The 22576-nt window shown below is 36.0% G+C and overlaps 3 protein-coding genes across 3 annotated transcripts; 1 reads left to right on the top strand and 2 right to left on the bottom strand.

Annotated features, from left to right (window-relative positions):
* Positions 1-1844: 1844 nt before the first annotated feature.
* LOC116105141 (putative pentatricopeptide repeat-containing protein At5g40405) lies at positions 1845-3893 on the bottom strand. The gene has a single exon (XM_031391558.1). The coding sequence runs from the start codon at positions 3813-3815 to the stop codon at positions 1968-1970; it is 1848 nt and encodes a 615-aa protein (XP_031247418.1). The 5' UTR covers positions 3816-3893; the 3' UTR covers positions 1845-1967.
* A 5866-nt stretch (positions 3894-9759) lies between these two features.
* On the top strand, positions 9760-11827 carry LOC116105140 (homeobox-leucine zipper protein HAT5). The gene is made up of 3 exons (XM_031391557.1): positions 9760-10232; positions 10652-11049; positions 11143-11827. Exons 1-3 carry the CDS (start codon positions 10109-10111, stop codon positions 11575-11577), a joined length of 957 nt encoding a protein of 318 aa, XP_031247417.1. The 5' UTR covers positions 9760-10108; the 3' UTR covers positions 11578-11827.
* A 7676-nt stretch (positions 11828-19503) lies between these two features.
* LOC116105143 lies at positions 19504-21158 on the bottom strand. The gene is made up of 2 exons (XM_031391559.1): positions 20520-21158; positions 19504-20148 (listed from the first exon to the last, which is right to left on the bottom strand). The coding sequence occupies exons 1-2, from the start codon at positions 21074-21076 to the stop codon at positions 19734-19736; spliced, it is 972 nt and encodes a 323-aa protein (XP_031247419.1). The 5' UTR covers positions 21077-21158; the 3' UTR covers positions 19504-19733.
* Between the last annotated feature and the right edge of the window lie 1418 nt (positions 21159-22576).

A 22576-nucleotide genomic window follows, 5' to 3' on the forward strand; every position in this document is an offset into this window, starting at 1 on the left:
TAAAAAGATGCAGATTGGATTCATAACTAGAACAGAGCTCCAAAGAAAAAATAATAGATGGCCAATACAAAGGAAGAAAGTATTTTCTTGATCACTTATTTGTAAGTAAATCATGGGATAAATGAAGCGAAAAACGAAAAATTTTCTTACCGATTAGTCTTATTAACCTAAGATTAGGGTTATGTATATATTTTAAATACTTAAATTGAAAAAAAGTCAACTATAACATTAATCTAGACAAGGATCAGAGATCTTGTGCATGTTTGGAGGCTCCTTCAAATATCTCTTAATCTAATTCACCACCAATCCAAGAATATGATCAAATGAATGGTGATTCATACAAAGATAATCCAAAAAATCAAAGAAGGATTTGTTAGATCCTCTTGACTTCAAGAATCTAACTTTAAAATCAAAGAAAACTTTGATTCAAAATGAAAGGCAAAAACGTGAGAGCAGTAGAGAAAAGGGCTGCCTCTTTTCTCTTCTTTTTTCTTTGATTGAATGAAATATTATCTCATTTTTTAACACACATATACTTATATAGTACATATGTCAAAACCTTATTCTATTGAGGAATAGGCATGGATTCCAACCTTTGTATCCAAACACTCCTCTTATGGTATTTTTATTTTAAATTAATTATTATTATAATTAAAGTCAATTAATATATTTGTGAAATATATTAACATTTAATTAACAATAATAATTCATTTAAATATATATGTACATATATTTAAATATAATCTCCCTTATTTAATTTTAACATTAAATTAAATATAGACAACAACCTCAGCAAATTTAATTACACTGTGAGATTACCAAAATACAATTTCGTCATAAAAGACGAAAAAATGCCCATTGCACAAACTGATTCTTAAATTATCTTTTATGTGTGTGACCCGTAGGCTCCTCATCATATCGACAGTGAGTAGTATTACGATTAATACCAATTAAACGTCTCACTATACACAGACCAAGATTGGCTTTTAGCAAGGCGTCATGACCACCCGATAAAATCAGATTCAGCGAAACAGCTACTTGTCAACGATATGGTTACCGTGCAATCAAATCATTTCATTATTTGTTATCTCATCAAGACTGAAGTACAAAAATAGTGTCAACCTCAATTACTCTCGATGTGTTTGTATTCAGTTACTAGACCAAAGACCGAAATGATAAATTGGATTGGACAACAATTCAATCCCACTGTGGCCACAGATTTAGTGTTATTGTCATTTACTGAATTGCGTAGTGAGATAACTTCTCCCATACCTGGAAGTAATGAGTCTTCTGTCGATCCACCATTGTCTTGATACACTCCTTGATGTAGCCAATCACTACCGTATTGATAGCTTTGAATAGAACTAAGTTGGGCTAGTGTCAAACTACACCAATCGGTGCACAAGTTGCTCCGGTAATCTCAAGTCTAAGGATCACATGCACCACCATTCATTAAAGGATTTATTCCATAGACACTGTGGTTACCATTTATATGTGATCCTTTGATGGGTCAGTCTAATGAACTTGCCTACAACGAGCACCCATGTGTTGCACCAGGTGGTCGACAAATAACCTTGACAAGTGAGATCAATTACTATCTTTCGACATTATCGTTTAATACTATGATAGTCTTACCGTATTATCTGTATCCTTGATCAGAATAATATTGAGGCTACAGATATTTCTAGAATTGCCATCATATGTGCTCATAAGGTTTTCACTATCAAGATTTGAAATACTTGATACCCTCGTCACTGTTCTACCATCCTAAGGACATATATAAATACATATAGATATGATTTGCACGATATAGAATAAAATGCATTTTATTGATCAATGAACATTATTACAAAGAATCAATTTTATAATAATTTATTGATTTTAAGGTACCTACTCTAACATTATTAAGTAGTGGAGAAAAAGAATCACTCAGTACAAAAATTCAAAACCTGGTATACAGAGTTCTTTTACCAATAGCCTTTACAAGAACACTCACCATCCTTGAAATGGTGAAACCTATTCCTGTCCCTTACAATAATCTCTCTGTTAAATAGTTTAGAAATAGTCATTGTCCAATCATGACAATCCCAACAAACTCTGAGGTTCTTCACAATTCTAATGGGCACACCTTCCTTCACACTGATCAAACCAAATGCAATTGCAATCCTCTCACTATGTTTAAATAAAGCATGCTCTTTCTCCTCTTCTTCTATATCAAACAGCACAGGGTTCATGTTTGCAACATATCCAGCCATTTTCAGCCTCCTAGAGATTTCCTCCAACATAACCTCAATTTCACCATACCTTGGGTGGGATTCATCCCCAGCAAAGAATTCATGAACTTCTCCATCAACCTCTATTACACTACAACCAGGAAGTTTCCTCAAACCTTTAGCCTTCATTATTTGACGTACATTATCAACGCTATCCCAGTTTCTTGAATCAGCATATATATTAGACAGGAGCACATAGGCGGCATCATTCTTGGCCTCAAGCTCCACTAGCTTTCTTGAAGCAAGCTCACCCATTTCCAAATTCTTATGCATTTTACAAGCATTAAGCAAAGCTCCCCAAGCACCAGCATGTGGCTTCATGGGCATGTTATTGATGACATTCAAGGCCTCATCTAAGCGCCCAGCTCGACCATATAAATCCACCAAACAACCATAATGCTCAAGTTGAGGCTCAATTCCGTACTCCTTTTTCATGGAATCAAAATGCTGATGACCTTCATCAACGAATCCAACCACACTACAACCTCTTAAAACTGAAACAAATGTGACCTCATTAGGTCGAACCCCATATTGTTTCATCAGTGAAAATAGCTCGAGACACTTCTTTCCCGCTCCATTCATAGCCAACCCACCTATTACACTAGTCCATGTATATACATTCCTTTCTCTCATACCCCAAAAAACTTCCATGGCCTTATCCATATTCCCACATTTTGCATACATGTCAATGAGTGCAGTCCCTAATGTCACGGTCAATTTAAGCCCTTTTCTTTCAATATAAATGTGTGCCCATCTCCCCTGATCAAGGGCACCTAAATGACTACATGCAGACAAAACAGAAACCATAGACACTTCATTAAGCTTAACACCTTCAACCTGCATCAAATGAAATAATTGCAACGCCTCCCTTGACCGCCCACATTGCGCATAACCTGCGATCATTGCATTCCACGTGATGGGGTCCCTCTCAGGCATTTCATCAAACATCTTCCTTGCAAAATCAACATTACCGCACTTTGCTAACGCACTAATTAATGCTGTTTGACACACCAAATCAGGTTGAGGAATTTCCTCAAACACCTTGTGACAAGAACTTAAAAAACCCAATCCAGCATACATGAAAATCAACCCACTTTGCACATGCGGGTCATTGTCAAACCCGAGCTTTATAACCGAACCATGAACCAACAGAGCAGTCTCGGGTGACAAAATCTGTGCACACGTGCGAACGAGGAAATTAAAAGTGTAATTATCAGGCGAGATATAATCACTAGATTCTAGGATTCTCTTATAGAAATGAAAGCTTTTATCTGGGGTTGAGCTTTTAGAATAAGCTCTAATCATGGAGTTTAAGGTGAATAGAGTTGGGCTGTGACATTTTTCAAGGACTTGATCGGAATAACTGAGATTGTTGGGGTTATTTAGGGCAATTGTGGCAACAAATTGGCCCAGAAGGTGAGAGTCGTTGAGAGTGCCGGTGATAAGAAGTTGAGCGTGGATTTGCTTCAGTTCTCTGAGGGTTGTGGTTGGATCCACTAAAGAAATTATTGGGTGCTTTACAATGCTCCTTAAGGAGCTCATGATGATTGGCAAATCAAGGGTGAGTGTTTGTTTAACTGGGGATTGAACTATGAAGGAGTTTTGACTGATTTTCCCGCGTTTTCGGAAGGCGGGTTTTTGTCTGTTAGGAATCGGGAGTTTATATTTATAATTTTGTGCGTACCCATATCTTTAGATTTATCTCATTCTCACCCCGCAAATCTTAAATCTGCATTAACAACATTTCGCATTTCAGATTAATAGGAACTAGATCTATTTGAGGAATAATTCAATAATTTGATAAATTTATCTCATAAATATCAAATTAAATTTAAATTATATAGTTGATGGAAGATCCGACGAAGAAGACACCTGGAGTGGTTGATTCAAAAATCAAAAAAATTATTACATTCTCGAAAAGGGTGTAGTGTTTTTCAAAAAAGAATCGAAGACAGGCTACAGCAGCATTGCATGTGGCAGACAAAAGGAAAACGTTTTTTACGAAATATTCCTCACTACTGTTTTGGTTGAATGAAGCTGTAGGCCTAATAATTCCTTGATTACCAATAACTAATTCATATAAACTGCATTGCTCCCCAATCGCCATATATATTCTTCTGTACCTAAAAGCTAATACCAATCATCAACCCTTTCTCTGCAAACCAAAATATTCGTCAAAATATGTGGACATGGTTTTTGAGGATATATTGTGTTTGAATTCGATAGAGTTGAAGTTTTAAATAGCACCAGTGGTTGTAGTTGAATTACAAGTAGTATGCATTCTGAATATATGGGCCAATATTCATCTATAGTTTTACAGCATTTCCCCATTAAAATGCTATACCAGGAAAACATTGTGCATGAAGAAGCATCAGTTTTCTATCAGATGGCACTTTTGTTTAAAATTCCTTTCGTCCAAAGATAGCATAAGGACTAGAAGTTAACAGATCGAGAAAGCTTTTTATTGTGTTTCACTTGTATTGATTCCCAGTTTCGTGCCCGGGACCATGATTAATTAGTTATGGATTTATACGAATCCCTAACCTAATCCATCAAAATGGACCCATTACAGTACAGTAGAACTCATGAATCCGTCCATGGTAGATGTTACAATAAAATATTAGTATATTTTTTTTAATTACTTGAGACCCTATAAGTTTATTAATTTCATTAAATACCCCTAAAAAAGTTTAAAAACTAACAAAAACACCCCCACCTACCAATACCTGCCAGATTCAGACAACCACCATCAGTGGTAGCCGGAATTTATCACAATAGTCACACAGCCACCGGAAATAGCCGGTAATGGCTAGATCTGACCTTTTTCGGCCAGATCTGCCGTCAACAATGGCCAAAAAAATGGCCGTCGTTTCAGCCTTTTCCGACCGTCGCAGGCTCGCAGCCACAACAGTTGCATTTACATTATCATATTCAGCAGTTGCTTACCAGCAAGAAGACACAATAATTAATTAAAACGTTTAAAAGGTTCAAAGTTCTTTCTTGATCAATTCTAGGCAATCTTTTATCCAGATTTAATTAGTTTAATATTTTCCTCTTATAAGTTTCTTCTTCAACCCAATATTAAAAAGTCAATAAATTCTGATATGTGAAGCTATCTGTCAAAAGCATTACAGCTATATATTATTATTATATTGAAATTTGGAAGGCGAGAGATTGGGGCTGTGGGAACCCTTGGACTTGGATCCAATAAAAAAAGATGATTTGGTCATGTTTCGTAATCTCTGATTATGATGCTTGAGAATGAGAATCATGAGGTCGTAAATGGGTTTATTTTTGGTGATGTGTATAAGAAAAGTAATTATAACTATTAATTTGTAAAATCGATAACCATAATAACGGTCAAGCTTATCCCACATCTCACGAGTCTAATTTAATCCAATGGTTGCCACATCAACTGTAGATGATATTTTTTTATAATTAAGGGTGCCTTGGTTTTATTTTTCCATACCATATTCCCAAAATACTTGTTTGGTTAATTATTTGAGGAAAATACTATTTTATTTTTTAAATTATTTTTAGACCCCTTAAGTTTATTAATTTAATTAAACACTCATAGGAAAAAAAGTTTAAAAATTAACAAAAATACCTTCATCCACTCATAGTTGCCAGATTCGATGGTTGCCGGAATCTGTCACAACGTCATAGAAACGACCGAAACTAGCCGATAATTCACCGATCTGGCCGTCGTTGATAGTCAACAACGATCATATATTTGGTTGTCGCTAACGACCAAATCTGGCCTTTTACAGTTGTCGACGGCCAGATCTGGCCGTAGCAGATTCATGGTGGATCTAGCCAGAAAAGGCTATGTCGACGTACGACTGGTCAGATCCAATTGGTCTGCATCGTAACGCCATTTTTCTGTCAAATTCCGATGGTGGTGACCGGAATCTGGCACTGTGGGTGAGTGGACGGGGATGTTTTTGTCATTTTACAAAATTTTAATATATTGGGGAGTTTAATTAAATTAGTAAACCTAGGGGATTTTTTTATTAATTTTTAAATTTTATCTCTTAAAATCACCATGTTCAACTATCCAATATTATTCTCAAAATCTTATTCAAAATAACAAAACAATCGCATCCTAAATTTTTAGCCTGATAATAGTATTACAATAATACTATATTTATAAAAGAAATCTTAAAAAGATTTTTATAGTGATAAAAAGTGAATAAAAAAATCAAACAAAAAATTAAACTAGTTAAATTTACCATTTTATTCATTTTTTATTATACTATCTTATAAAATTTAATTATAAATATAATATTACACTATTACTCATAACATTAATACAGTAATTGGTTGCAGAGGAGTAGCTGAAGACAAAAAGATGAAAGCAGCGTAACAGAAAAAAGAGCGTTTTAGAGTGACATGGGAAAGGGGAAGAGGAAAACGTGGCGGAATAGAGAAGAGAGAGTGGGGGCGAAGAGTGAAGAGACAGGGGGCGCTCCCCATCCGAAAAAGGAGAATGGCCTCTTGGACGCTTTTTAATTTTTAAATAAAGAAAGAAAAGAGGAAGGGTAGTGAGTCATCAGCTAGCTCCTCCATTTGATTTTGATTGATTAGACAGCTTTCTCTTGTCTCAATTCTCCTCGTTGTCATCTACATCTCCTCTCTATTTCACTTACCTATTTGCCCCTACCTTCCCTTTTCCGTTTTTGCCCTTCCTTTTTTTTTTTTTTTTTGGCTCCTCTCTATTTCACTTACCTATTTGCCCCTACCTTCCCTTTTCCGTTTTTGCCCTTCCTTTTTTTTTTTTTTTTTGCTTTAATTAACTTTTATTGCAACTTTGTCAAGGTTTTAGTTCTCTCAAATCCTTTGTAAAAATAATAATAATAAATAATCACATGTCCTGAGATTTCATAAGCTCTTAAGTTCGAGTCTTCCAAGATACTAATAGCAATATTTTAATAACCAATCTGAGGTGACACACGACAAAGTTGCTAGGTCTCAGGTTGACCGATTTAACCCGAGTCAACAACCCTCCCCATTACCACAAAAATACTCCCCTCAATCTCTTGATCAAAACTCATCTCACCCCACCCCCATTCACCTCCCTGTCACCATGAAAATACGCCCCTCAACCTCTTGACCAAAACCCGTCTCACCACACCCCCATTCACCTCACCAATCACCGGTTGTTGTCGTTGCCCATTTTTTTCAATTTTTGGTTGATTCACTCATTGAAAATCGCTGTTGTCGCCACCATTGCACTCATTGGAACTTCCTTTTCAAAAACCCCAATATCTCGGCATTCAATTATACGTCGATCATCATCCCAAATTTTAGGGTTTTCGGTGAATAAGAAAAGTGGTAACCCAACCGGTGAAGGCTTCAGGTCCTAGTTGAACTGATTTAACCAGCTAGGCTAGGCCGGGTTTTAAAACACTGACTAATAGAGGTGCCACTGGGGCTCTCACTTGATAGGTAGTTTCAGGACCTCAGGGAATTAGTTGAAGTACGCGCAAACTAGCCTAGACACTCTCGATGATAAAAACAAAAATCCTTTGCAAAAATTTAATAGTATTGTTAAGATTATAATTAAATCCTAACTTGTAAGCCAAGCATACCCTCAAACTGTCAAAATAGATGATGTTTTGTCTAAGTTAAATGCATTTATTATAACATATAGAAAAATACTACGTTTATAATTCAATCTCACAATCTTCTCTTATAACCCTAACATGATAGCAAAGTTGACACTGTTATGTCAGCTTCCACCACACCCAAGGCACTAAATGACTTTGATTAGTCATGAACGGTCGTTCCTTATGAAAGAATGAACGCTCCTTATGAAGGAATGACTTCCTTCTGTGAAGAACGACATTTCCTATGAATGAACATATGTTTCTTAAGTCTAATCAAAGTCATTTTGTTCCTTGGGTGTGGTGGAATTGAGACAGTGCCAACTGAACTGCCACGTTGGGATTGTAAAAGAAATTTATGAGATTGAGTTGTAGGCGTAATATTACTCTTAACTTATACTCAAAATAAAAAATGTAATTTGTAACATTTTTGTTGATAAAAATGTAAAATCCCTACTACACACTCTGATTTTGAGGGGTAGTAAATAGACAAATGAGAATTTGGTGGGATAGTTAAAATTAGGCAATCCATGTCTTTAATCATGGAGCTACATTTTTGGGTTGGTGTTTCTTAAAAGAGTAATGCTATAGTTACCGACGGGTGTGCACCGAATTTGTACACCGAATGACGTGGCTAAATCCTGACTGTTTATTTATTATCAATTAATATTAATCAACCGTCCAGATTTTGTTACGTCATTCGATATATAAATTCGGTGTAAACTTTTCGGTAACCGTATCATTTTCCTTCTTAAAACTAAGAGGTGCTCCCTTGCTTAACTGCATTGGAATCTATGTAACCAAAACCCACATTCAAACAAGTAATTTATAAAAGATTGTGCTCCTCTTTATGCCTAAAACAAGTAATTAGAAAGGTTTCTTTTTTTTTTTTTTTTTTAACACTTTAAAATTGGAGAAAAATCCAAATACTTTCTCTCCATTTCAACTTCTATTGATAAATAGGATTTGCATCACCGTAGACCAAGATGAGTGAAAGCCTAGATAATTTTACTTCACAAGCAATCCAAAGGAAGACTAAATTTGCACTAGGGTGATTATTTTTTCTTTTAATTGAAAATTAACCCACTCTGAACAGTTTTTTTTTTTTTTCCACAAGATAGTCTAACCTCATTTTTCACATTTTTTAATGACACAAATACCCCTAGACTACATTTCTTTAAACACTTAAAACAATCTGGTAATTCTCTTATAATAAAAAAATCTCTATTACTCCAATCTCAAACCAAAAAATAAAAAATAAAAAAAATTAACAAACTAAAATCGACAACATACCTCTTATGAACGGGCACTGATAACGAATTTTTTCCTAAAAATTTAAGGGTTATGGGATTGTTGAGGGAATGTGTAAGATTTGTGAAGTTCGAAGAGAGTGAGTTACTTAAGAGAGATGACGATATTAGGTTTATATATGGAAGGTAAAATGGTAATCTTGTAGAGTTAGGAATTATCTAATACAATAATAATTGGCTCATAGTCTTATTTTATAAACTTTCTCTTATAACTCCGACGTGATAGCTTGTAATTAAGCAGACGAGACTTATTGCGAGCTGCTCGCACGTTAGATTTATAAGAGAAAGTTTGTGAGATTGGATTGTAAGTGTAGTATTGTCCTTTCTCATATACTTGGGATATATTAGTTTTCAATCCAACTTAAATTAGGACTTTTTAATATAATTTCTCTTAAAATATCATTATTTATTTATTTAATCTTTTTATTTGTTGTTACAATGTCCCAAAAAAAATTTTAAAATGCAAGGACATGATGGTAACTTGACGAACCGTCCATGTAACTTCCCTAGAAGAAAAGCAAGAAGCCCTGTCCCAAGAAGCTTGTTATAAACCCCATCAGCCCCATCGTCCCTGAGAAGATTCTCTCTTTGGCTCCCCCCAAGTTTTCTACTTTCAATTTCTTTCTTATTTTATTGAAACAAGAAATTCTTTATAAAAAAAAAAAAAAAAAAAAAAAGGTAACTTTCAAGGGCTTTCTTTCTCTTCCTGCTTAGATTTTGAAACTGCAGCCATTTATTTCATCTCTCTGAATGACGAGTGGAAGCTTTTGTGTGTTGTGTTACTCTCAAACTTTCCGCAGTACAGTAAAACACATCACCAGCTTTTATCATAACAAGCTATAGATCAAAATCCACTAAAAATCTGATCTTTTTAAGTCTGCGTCTCTCTAAGACACCAATAACAAACGAACAAAAAGCTATGGCTGGTGGGAAAATCTGTGGCAGTTCGAACGCAACCACTTTACTTAGAAACGAGAAGCTTCCTTGTTCTTCTCAAGTTCTCGACTCTCTCTGGATGTCCAAACCTTCCTCTTCACTTCAGGGTAATTCCCTGCATTTCTTCTTGCTTTGTTTTTGTGTCCTTTATTTTTTTATGTTCTCGTCTCTGTTTCCTGTTTTTTGTAATTTTTATAAGAGTGCGGACTTATACACTAATTTCGAGAAGGTTTTTTATGTTTCTGGTGGGATTTGTGTTAATGCATGAAATAATTCCCGTCCTTTCGTAAGTGGAAGTGTGTCTTTTATGATCTTTGGTCTTAAGTTTTCTGAACAGAGTGACTCTGTTTTATGTTTTCGGACTGAGAAGAAAAGCTTAAAGCTTATGTAAAAGTTCTCTCTCTAGAGTTCAGTATATAGCGTTTTCTACGCATTTCCTCTTTGCCTGACTGTTGTGCTTTTATTTTGTTTCGGAAAAAAATTCATTTTATGCATATCATCTGATGATTATCTTCCTTGCGTTTAGGTCCAGAGTCTCTGGTTAATTTGGATAACGTTGCTGGAGGAGACACAGCGGTGTCACCATTCTTTCAGTCTCTTGTTAAAGAAGAAAATTGTTATGAGGATTTTGATGGGTGCTTCAATCAACCAGCTGGAAAGAAAAGGCGGTTAACAACCTCTCAAGTTCAGTTTCTTGAGAAGAATTTCGAGGTGGAGAACAAACTTGAACCAGAGAGAAAGGCTCAACTTGCAAAAGAACTTGGCTTGCAGCCTCGTCAAGTTGCAATTTGGTTTCAAAACAGGCGGGCTCGGTTCAAGAACCAACGGCTTGAAAAGGACTATGGTTCTTTAAAAGCTGTCTATGACAAGCTCCAGGTGGACTATGACAATCTCATCAAGGAGAAGCAAGCTTTAGTAAATGAGGTAATTCTCTTAACTGAAGTGTTCAACATTTCTATTCTATTACTAGTGGGCACAATTTTCATCCACTAATGGTTCAATTTTGCTTTTGAACAGGTTCTTTTACTGAAAGAAAATGTTCTTGGCAGAGAGAATGGGAAGGAAAATTTGGAGACACTTGATGCCACCAAATTATCAGAAGCGGGACCTCAAAAGCAAGTTACAACTGAAACAGTGTGTATTGTGCCACTAGTGGCTTGCAAACAGGAAGATGCATGTTCAGCCAAGAGTGATATATTTGACTCTGATAGCCCACATTACACAGATGGGAATCATTCTTCATTGTTAGAGCCTACTGATTCTTCTCAAATTTTTGAACCAGACCAGTCTGATTTCTCACAAGATGAAGAAGATACTAATCTTGGCAAGGACCTTTTGCCCCCACCATGCTTCCTCAAACTTGAAGATTGCTATTATGATGACCCACCAACAAGTTCATGTAATTTTGGATTCTCTGTGGAAGATCAACCCATTTGGTCCTGGTCTTACTAAGAATTATCTGCTCCTTCTGGTCTCCTGGCCTGCCTTTACCTAAGTTATCCTGTGGCACACGTGTTTCTACAACTAAGTAATGCAAAATCTGAGAGTTGTCACTTGTAATTAAGATTATATCTAGCAATATTGCGCCCTTTTTGGTGCCTTCAACTCTTGTGTTTCTCCACTAGACACCTCACAACTGTGCTCAGCAGTTGCATGGCCTTAAGCTAGAATTAGCAATAATGCTTATTTGGTTGGTGGGGTTTCATGTGCTTCATAGTTATTACTACCATTTTCTTGCTCTACAGTATTGATCCCTGTATTAAGTCGACCAACAGAATCGGCAACATGGTTTCACATTTACCAAATCCTTCATGACAGGAGAATTGCAGTAAAGAAACTATAAGGGATCAGCATTTTCTTCTACTATTGTAAAATTATGCACCCTTCAAATGCAATTTCTAAAATAAACTGTAGTTGAAAAAAATCACATACAACATGTGGAAAATAAGAAACAGGCAGTGAGATTTGATAGATTGTCATAATCTGCGCTGAAGAAAACGTTGAAAACCAAATTTAAAAGCAGTTAATTAATATTAGTTAATGAAGTAATCCAAAATTTGCTACTTCTTTTTTATAATAGCGTAACCAATGGGTTTGAATTTAAACAATGAAGTATGCGTTTGGTTTAATATTTTTATCCCTATTCTGGATCCTATTTTTCAAATCGCGTTTGGTACAATATTCTCAAAATATTACCCTATTTTTTTTAATTACATTTTAACCCCATAAGGTTATTAATTTCACTAAATACCCCCTGAAAAAAAAGTTTAAAATTAACAAAAACACCCCCATCAACCCAACTTGTCAGATTCCGGCAACCACCGTCGGTGATAGCCGGAATCTGTACAACGGCCAAACTTCCGACCAGAAATGGCCGGAAGTTCACCGCTGTGGCCTTTTCCGACCAATCCACAACGGATCTGGCCGGAAAAGGCCAGATCTGGCCGTCACACGACGCCAAAGAAATGGCCGTCGTTGACGGTCAACGACGGCCAAATCTTGGCCGTCGTCGATCGAAAACGACGGCCACTCTTTGGCGTCGCTGACGGCCAAGATGGCCGTCGTTTGGCCTTTTCGCCGTCGACGGCCAAAACAAACCATAGATCTGGCCTTTTCCGGCCAGATCTACATGGATCTAGCCGGAAAAGGCCATAACGATGTGTTACGGCACAGATCCGACAAGTCTGTGCCGTAACGAAATTTTCCGGTCAGATTCCGCGGGGGTGGCCGGAATCTGACACTGCATGGTGGGGGTGTTTTTGTCATTTACATGTTAGGGTCTTTAGTTAAATTAGTAAACCTAAGGGCTTTTTTATAAATTTTTAAAATTTACCTCGTAATACTCCATATCCAATAACCCAATACTACCCTTAAAATCCTATCCAAAATACTAAACCAACGCACCCAATGAAAAGTTGGAAAAAGAGGTATGTTGTTGTAAGTCAAGATTCCGGAATGGTTCATCTTCAATTTAATTTTTCAACAGGCACAGACTTTTAGCACCGGATGACCTGTTCAGATGTTGACATTTTATTGTTCTTATGAATGTTAAAAAAAAAAAAAAAAAAAAATCAAAACCTTGTTTGTTTGTTGAAGAAGATCGAGCCTGCAACAGAGTATCTTGCTGATGTAAGTGAATTTGCTCATAGAACAAAACCCTTTTAAAAAAATGTCTTCTTTTAGAGTATTTTATTACTTATTGAATATGCATTGCATCAGGGTATAGACATTAGAAAAAGGGGAATTCCATTGATGGGTTACTGTATCCCACAGGTTTGTGGAAATGGAAATTCACGTGAAGAAATGCGGTCAATTTGATTCTTTTTTATATCACAAAAAGTACTAACTGTGGCCTCCGTATCTCAAAGTCTTGTTTGAGTCTAAGAAGTGAACCTTAACCTAATTTGTTTAGGGATTGATGAAGGACGGCTGTTGGTATTGCAAATATAATATATTAAGAGTGATGAGACAAGAAATATCCATTCCCATTTGAAACTTCTGGTGTCAAAGTCAATAAAATCATGCCACATGTTTTTTTTTTTTTTTAATTCTTTTATTTTTGTATAAAGTTTGTGCTGCAGAAATCTAATGTTCATTTGTAGAAGGGGGGTTAAAGAGCTAGAACAGTTATCAGCATCAATCAAGTCTTCAAGATGCAAAGAAAATGAATAGATAAATATAAAAATAGCCTGACTGACATCACTGAAAGTGAAACTGATAAGCGAAATCTCTCCTTATGGCCATATAAGAAAAGGGTGATCTGAAAATACTTATATATAATAGATATTATTGTTTAAGAAGAAAGCTGATAATAATTTAAAAGTAAACGATAGTCCGACCCAAGGTATAGTGAAATGATTGGTACCTCTTGTTTTATAAATTACGGATTCCTACCCTTAAATGACGCCGTTAGTAACAGATGGGTTCTGACACAAGACAGTGGATTCTTTTACCAAACAGTCCTTAGACCTACTACTTCATCTCCCCTTCCCTTCTTCACTGTTGTCGACCTTTTGACTGCCTCCCAGCCGATTTTCTTAACCAATCACGGTAAGAACTCTTCCCCAAATTACCATCACCTAGTCATTGCCGCTAGACGACAAACCCAAAACTTTGAAAATCAACTAATCAACTTTAAGGGTATGTTTGATTTATTATTTCTATCCATATTCTTAATCTTATTCTCCAAATAATTATTTCAGAAATATTACCTAATTTTTTTAATTATTTTTAGACCCATAAGGTTAATAATTTTATTAAATACCTTTTGAAAAAAAGTTTACAAAATAATAAAAACACTCCCATAACCCATACTTGCCAGATTCCAGCAACCACTTTCGGTAGTAGCCGAAATCTGCCACAACGATGAATTATCGACTAAAATTGGTCAGTAATTCACCGATCTGGTATTTTTCAACTAGATCTAACCTTCAGTGACGGCCAAAGAAATGGTCATCTTTGACCGAAAACGACGGCCATATCTTTGGCCATTGTTTTGGCCTTTTACGATTGTCGACGGCCACAACAAGCCATAGATCTTGCATTTTTCGATCAGATCTATGGTGAATCTATCCAGAAAAGACCATAACGACTCGTTACAACACAGATCTGATCGATCTATGTCGTAACATGATTTTTCAACTAGATTTCAATGGTGGTGGCTGGAATCTGGCATTGCAGATGGTGGAGATATTTTTATTATTTTATATATTAGAATGTTTAATTAAATTAGTAAACATAAATTTTTTTTTATAAATTTTTAAATTTTACCTCGTAACACTCCTCTATTCAATTACCTAATATTATTCTCAAAATCATATCCAAAATAATAAACAAATGGCACCACAAAATTCCCAAACAAACAAATCCACTCCACCAAACCAAACATCAAACGCCATTCAACTGCTCCCCAGTACAACTCCACCAAACCAAACAGCAAACGTTATTCAACTCCTCCCCAGCACAACCCACGCAAACCCAAAATCCTTCAACTCCTCCCCAGTACAACCCACGCAACACCGTCTCTCAATTTCAAAGAGGTAAATTCTTTGAAAACTCAATTAAACAAAACCACAGTTACATAGATTTCACAAAAAAACAACAAAAAAGCCCAATTCAAAGCCGCTTAGTGACGCTCGTTCGAATGACAGTTGTTGAAGGTGTTGGAGGGAAAAAGAAGATGGGAGGAGGAGGCGGAGATGAGGAAGAAATGGGGAGAGGAGAAGAAAGTGTCAATTTTACCCTTTTAACGGTTAAAATAAAGAGAATAAAGTTAATTTAAGGTGAGAATTTGAAATAAATGAAATCAGATGCTAACTTCGGATTTTGCCAAATGTCGGGTGGAAACAGTAGTTTAGTCTAACAATTTATAGTAATTAAAGAGATTGACATATTTCCATGCCGGCGATCAGAACGGAATTGATGAAAGCTACAACAGATGAGAGGCACGTGTAGGGTTGAGATTGGGAAAAGTCCAAATCAAGCATCGAGACGTGGGGGTACATGATGAGTGGAGGTAGGGGGTGCAACGTGGCAGAGAGTGGATGGTTAAGATAAGTGTCAGCATCAGTGATTTGAGTCAGAGTGGAGATAAGAATGGGAGACCGAGGTGGTGATGTCCATTTGTTGAAGGCCCAGGGGGGGCCGGGGTGACAGGTGGGGATGTAAGAGTGACAGCAACATCTGTCTGTCAAATGATATCACACGTGTACGGTTGCTTTCTGTGGTTCCACTGCCCACGTGCACTTCACGTCTGTTTGTTATGTTCATGTATGTAGACGTTGGATTAGTTTTTGTTTTTGTATGAATGGGGATTGGAGCGGGGCCTATGCCTATATTCATGTACCAATAATGGAAGACCAAATCTTAGCCTTCATTCACTTGTGCGTGTGGATTACTATACTCTCAACATGTTCCTTTAGAGATGGCAATGGGCCCAACATTTTCGGGTATCTGGCCCGGTCCGGCCCGAAAGGGACGGGCTTTACCGAGGTTGGCGGGGCTCTGGGCTTGGGCCGGGCATTTTTTAAGGCCCGACTCGGGTACGGGCCGGGCATGGATATATCTTTAGGCTCGGCCCGACCCATCCCATCCAAAATTTAGTATAATTTTACTAATTTACCTTATACTTATATTTAATTACAATAGTACTACACACACACACACATATATATATATATCCTTTTTTCCCAAACCCTAACCTCAATTTTCATCCTATATTGAAGGTTTAACATGTTAAAATTGCCTTTAAATGAGTTAGATGTGTTTGGTTAACTATAAAAATGAATTTTACCGTAACATATATGTACAGTTGAAAAGTTAGTATAATCAAATATTATGGAGTTTTAATTGCTCACTTATTGCTTAAATTATTTGCGGAAATAGCTTCAATTAATATTTAAAAGCTTTTTCTAAAATTAAAAATTAAAAAAAAATGAAATTATTAATATTTTAAAAATAAATATTATTAAAAAAGGCGGGGCTGGGCCGGGCCTACGGTTATAAAAAACCTCGAGACAGGCTTGGGCTTTGCCTATCATACCGTAGCGGGCTCGGGCTAGGCTTGGGCCTGTGTCATGAGGGTCGGCTTGGGCCTGGGCAAGGGGTAACCGATCCGGCCCGGCCCATTGCCATCACTGTTCCTTACTTCAATTGAAGATAGATTATAGTTTTGGTATTATACAAAGATGGTCAAAATTAGACAAAATATGGTTTCAAAGTTTGCTAAAACATTCGCACCTTAGTTAACACCAATGCCCAACACTTTCAACTCACTGGAGTGGGCTTGGGCTTTGCTGGAGGGAACCTTAAACGTACAGAGATTGGGAAGGCTTACAAAATATTAAGCGTCAAGAAAAGGCTACAAAGGTCGTTGTTGACATCTCCTTTAACGGTCAACTAGTCTACAATTTTCTTAATGAGTTGGGTCTTAGTGGATACACAGCCATTACCTTTTTTTTTTTTTTTTGACCCGAGGGTGTCCGAGTCAGTTTACAAATACCTCAACTAATAACTAATCATCTGAGATTCTAAAGTTAACGACATGATAAACCTCTAGTGCCCACCTCTATTAGGGGTTGAAATGAATCGAATTCAAAATTTCCTAAGTAATACGTCTAAAAGAAACCATTAACTTTAGAAAAGGAAAGAGATGGAAAGAATGTTTTCCCTTTTTTTCTTGGCAAATCAGTGTAGGTTTGTAGACACTAAGTTTGTGAATACTTAAAGGTTGTGTTTCTCTTAATTTATACCCATAGGCTTTTTAGATAATGAAACATAAATAATTGAAAATCAAGAGTCATTGTATATGAATTATGAGCTTATCACTCACGTTAGAGAATTGGTATAGGCTATTTAGAGTTCATGCCAAGTTAGCGGCGACATCTTATTCCTTATTGGAATGGTGGTTACGAAGGAAAACATGTTTATCCTAAGAATTTGGTTAATGGAAGAAGACTTTTAGTAGAAGCATTGCATGGTCTTTGTAGGTTTTAATTTATTAGAGGAGTAATACCACATCAACAATCCTCTCACACAATTCTGACGTGGTATCTTGTAATTAGTCAACTCGTAATTAATATATGAGACCTATTGTGAACTGACCAATTGCGAACTGCCACGTCAAAGTTGTGAAAGAAAGTTTGTGAGAGATGGTTATTGATTTAGTATTATTCTTTATTAGAGTGCTTATATTTACGCGTGTCGTGTCACTTGTTCATATCATATAGACTTTGGGCCTTCTACCCTTTTATTGGGCTTCCAGGACATGCACCGTCAATGGCCATGGTCTGGCCCATTCTTTACATTCTGGACCGATTGTTAGCTCCCTTAAGCCTGACTCTTATTTGGGTTTTACTTGATTGTGTTAGGTTGATTTTTATTATACGAAAATATTATTTAATTCCTGTCATTTTTCTCCTATTTTAAGTAAATTATTTTATTCTTAACTTTTTGTTTGCAGTAATCAAATAATCAAATTAAAATTTACAATTTCAAAAATTAAATTAAAACTCATATCTTTCTGGCCCAAACATAAAGTATAAGTGAATAGATGGTAACAGTTTTAATCTTCCACGAGCTCAACACCAAATTTTGTTTAATTTTTATAATTTCTGAATATTCTATTCTAAGTGACAATATACATGGAAATAGAGAACAACAAAAAATTCCAAATCTTGAAAAATGTCTTACATTATTCGAGGAAGTGATACAAAAGGTTGATATTTCCCATTATTATACCAATCTCACTATTACTGTTATAATCTGTGTTTAATTTTAATTTTGATAATAATATGAAAGATGGTAGTACATTCAGCAGTCAGGACTCGACTCAGGAAACCCCTTCACCACAAGCAATGATGTAAATACCATGATTGTTGCTTTATTTAATTCATGATTTCAAACCATTTTTCCATTGAACTAAATACTTTTGCAGAAAATTTCCCCATGAAAAGGAGCCCAGAGACGCTATCAGGTGAAGCTAATTAAATATAGTTAATATCTGACTTTCTTGACTGCTAATTCTGAGCCCGGGAGGTCCCTACACTTTCCCATTCCATGTCAAGTGTCAACAATGTAGTTTCAACCTGTCATGCTGTTTCCAAATAATTTGGTCCCGTCGAGTCCCTCAACCAGTACAAGGAAAACAAGCTTATAAATATGCTTACATAGGCAGTCATTTGACAGAACAAAAACTCCTAATATGTGCCCTGTAATCACTAGAACAAAAACAACAATGCCCGAATTCCAGAACAGAAACCGACTTTTTAATGTCAAAAAATCCAAGAGCACTGAAACTAAGCCATCAAGAGTTATGCTGAGGTATAAAATATCAGGGTTCTGGGGATGGGATTTCTTCTCCAGTTTTGAATAATCTAGATTCTTCAATGAACCAATGGAAGAGGCTGATCGATTATTTGGAAAGCAACAGAGATAATCATTCTTACTCATTTAATACTATCCACATTCCCACCGTTACATGCACTTGGCCCAGGCGCTGTTAATTGCATAGACAACTAAATACAACCTCAGTTAGGGGTGCCACCAAGGCTCTTTGGATAGTTTGCCTTCACATGTATAAAAGCGATAAAAGGAGGGAATGGCAAGCTAGACCTAAAGGAGAGGCACAAGTTATCACAAAGATGCAATAAGATATCAGTTGGTTCTTTGCAGGAAGCATAATTGTGTCTGCGCAAAACTACATGATGTCTACTTCGATCTTCATCTTCTAAATAAAAACTTCAAATTTCTAGGAAACAAAACTCAGCTAATTGTATTATATAAATATCATCTTCATGATATTTCTCCCCATTTTTTAAGGAATTATTACAAGCTATCCTCTTTCATAACCCTGACACACCACGGTGCCTTATCCAAAAGAAATTTTTCATTTTGTACATCTCTGTCTCTTTTTCTTGCAGCAAAAAATCATCCAGATGGATGCATAGACCATGTATATAGTTATGAAGAGCAGTGTAGACAGAATCAAATAGCAGATAATGGAGATAAATTCCTACCAACTACAGCTAAGTAGCCATTAAAAAATTTAAAAAAGAGATTGTCATTTCAATCATGGTTGAAAAAAAATATATTCTATAGCGAATTTAACATCAATCTGATGAGCTCAAAGACTTCTTAATTTTTCGAAGGATAGTCCACATGAAAGTGGATATAATGAAGAGAATGATACCTGTAACAATGGCATACTTGAGACCAAGGTTCACCAACAAGTTCACCAGAAGCCCGGCCAGCACAACACCAACAAAATTTGCTGACAGGCCCGACCAGAATGGCATGTCAAGAATGGAAGCGATGAAGGCTCCTGTCCATGCTCCTGTTCCAGGGAATGGCACAGCCACAAAAAGCATAAGCCCAAGCCACTGAAACTCTTCCACTGGACCAGCCTTCTCCTTGGCCCTCTTAAATAGCAAATCAAGGAACCGAGATGCAGACCCGTTGTTCCCAGCTAGGAATGACGCAAACCTCTTCAGGTAAAGTATAATAAATGGCACAGGGACCATGTTCCTACAGTTAAAGCACCAAAATTTATCAGGTTCAAGTTGATGCTAGTTTCAACTATTATTTACTTCTACGCCAATAATCATACAAAAAACTCGAAATATGACAAAACAATCAACACACTGTTAAACTAGGATTAAAAAGAAAAAAAAATGAAATGTTGCTTTCTGTAGTGTCAATCAAAGGAATTTAAGACAAACGGGACTATATAAATTTATCATAATTTGTTACAACAATGACATGCTCATATCATCAAATTCATCAATCTACTTAGCACAATGATTAAATCCTAAAATTCTACGGTTCTTTGATAAATTGAAGGAAAATAGCTAAAAAATGGGAATTAATCAATTAAAGAGAAAAAAAATAAAACTAACCCAAGAACAGATAACAAAGTTAGCAACAGAGGGTGGAGTTGCATCCAGTAACCAACAGGAATAGCGCCACGAAGCTCAATTACAGGAAGCGTAGCGAGAGCAAACACCACAGCCTCATCGGGCCAGCCAGAGCTCCTTAAAGCAGTAGCGATCTTGAGGCCAAAACCAGAAGCTCTAATGGAGTCAGCAGCAGCACTACTTGCATTAGCATCACCAGATGTAGCGAACCAAACAAGAGATAAAGAAGCCCAGAAGAGTACCCATAAGAGATGTTTCCCGGGCTTTTCCTCAGAGAAAGGCAAAATCTTTTTGTCTTGAGTTGTAATATCAAGAAACCCATCTGACGAAGAGGCTCTCGTGCGAACAAATGATGAAACAAAATGACCCAAGTGGCGAGAGCGAGAGTTTTGAAATGTGAATGAAGGCTTCGACTTGAGGAATCCTTGAGTGTTGTTACCAGTGATGAGGGGATAAAAAAGAAGATTTTTTGATGAGGTTTTGACATGGGGTTTTTTGATAGACAACGCTAAGGTTATTGGTGACACAGAGGCCGCCATTGAATCTACAATGAAGCTGCAATGCTGATTTGGGGATTTCGTTTTCAGCGCCTACTTAGACATTTATGAGTAGGAAGAAGTAAGAAATATGGTTGGAGCACATGAACATCAGTGGAAATGATATACTGTAGTCTTATAAGAATAATACAAATAATTAATAATTAATAAGTAAAGATGAGACTGTTCAGACGAAGTCGAGGCAGAAGAAAACAAAAGAAGGGAGGAATTACCGAAGTTTTGTTTGAGATTTGGGATAAGAGAAGAAGTTTGAAGGAAGTTTGGGAAGCGGCACTGCCACTGCGCCAGCAAGCCAAGGGTTTTATGCAGTCGTTTACTGGTTCTTCGAAATCACAGTTCAAATAGACATCAATTCACACTAATAAATCATTCTGCACATTTAAAGTTTGTATATATACATTTAAAAGTAAGGTAACTTTAATTATAATATCAAGTAAAAGATTAATAATATTATACACAGTTTTTATGTTTTCATACACATATAATAAACATGTAATTTTAAATTGCGATCATGTTAAAATTTTCAAAGGTTGGTTAGAAGTTTGCAATAATAGGAGTTAATTAAATTTAAATAGACCTCTCATGAAGTTTCAACATTTTAGTGGCGCTCAGAAAAATCATTAGGTTAACACAAATATCATACTTTTTTATTTTTATCGTTAGTGTGTTCAGACTAGTTTGTGCATGCCTCAACTAATCTTCCGAGGTTTAGAATTATCGAACGGTTAAGAGCCCTAGTGACTACCCCTATTAGGGCTTGAGGAAACTTAAACTCAAAAGCTTATAAAACATTTTTTGCTCTTTTACCATCATGTCATTTAATGATGGTTCGTCCGCTATCCTAACTTCTACTGAGGTTTTGTTAGGGTTATGTATCACACACCTTTTAACATTAAAAATTGACAACTTACCCCCTATAATTGTCCCTTATACCTCCTACAGCCTACCATCAAGTTTTGGTGTCAAATTAATTGAGAGAAGGGCAAAGTTGAAAATAAAAATATTTTGCAAAGAAAAAATATGACAACTGGAATTTTTTTTTTTTTTAAGTATACATCTAAAAATATATATTTTTTATATTGAAAATTCAATAATAATTCTTTTAAAGAAAAAAGATCTTCGATTTCGACAATCTAAAAATGATGGTCCCGAAAATCTCTGATCGTCCTAACCTCAATTTTTTTTTTTTTAAAAAAATATTAAATCTTCAATATATATTTAAAAAAAAAAATTCTAAACATTTTTCATTATTGTGAAATATTCAATATATTAACATAAAAGGTCTATTATATCCTTCCCTCAATTAACTTTAACACAAATGATATAAGTGAATAATTATGGGGGATAACTTGTCAGTTTTTTATGTTAGTGGGAGTGTCATGAAAATAATTAATCCTAACGGAAGTTAAAGGAGTGGGGTATTTTAACTTTTGTGTTAACCTGATGTTATTTTTTATGCCTTCGGAGAAGACTGAAACCTCG

This window comes from Pistacia vera, unplaced genomic scaffold (assembly GCF_008641045.1).
Source record: "Pistacia vera cultivar Batoury unplaced genomic scaffold, PisVer_v2 Contig493, whole genome shotgun sequence".
NCBI lineage: Eukaryota > Viridiplantae > Streptophyta > Magnoliopsida > Sapindales > Anacardiaceae > Pistacia > Pistacia vera.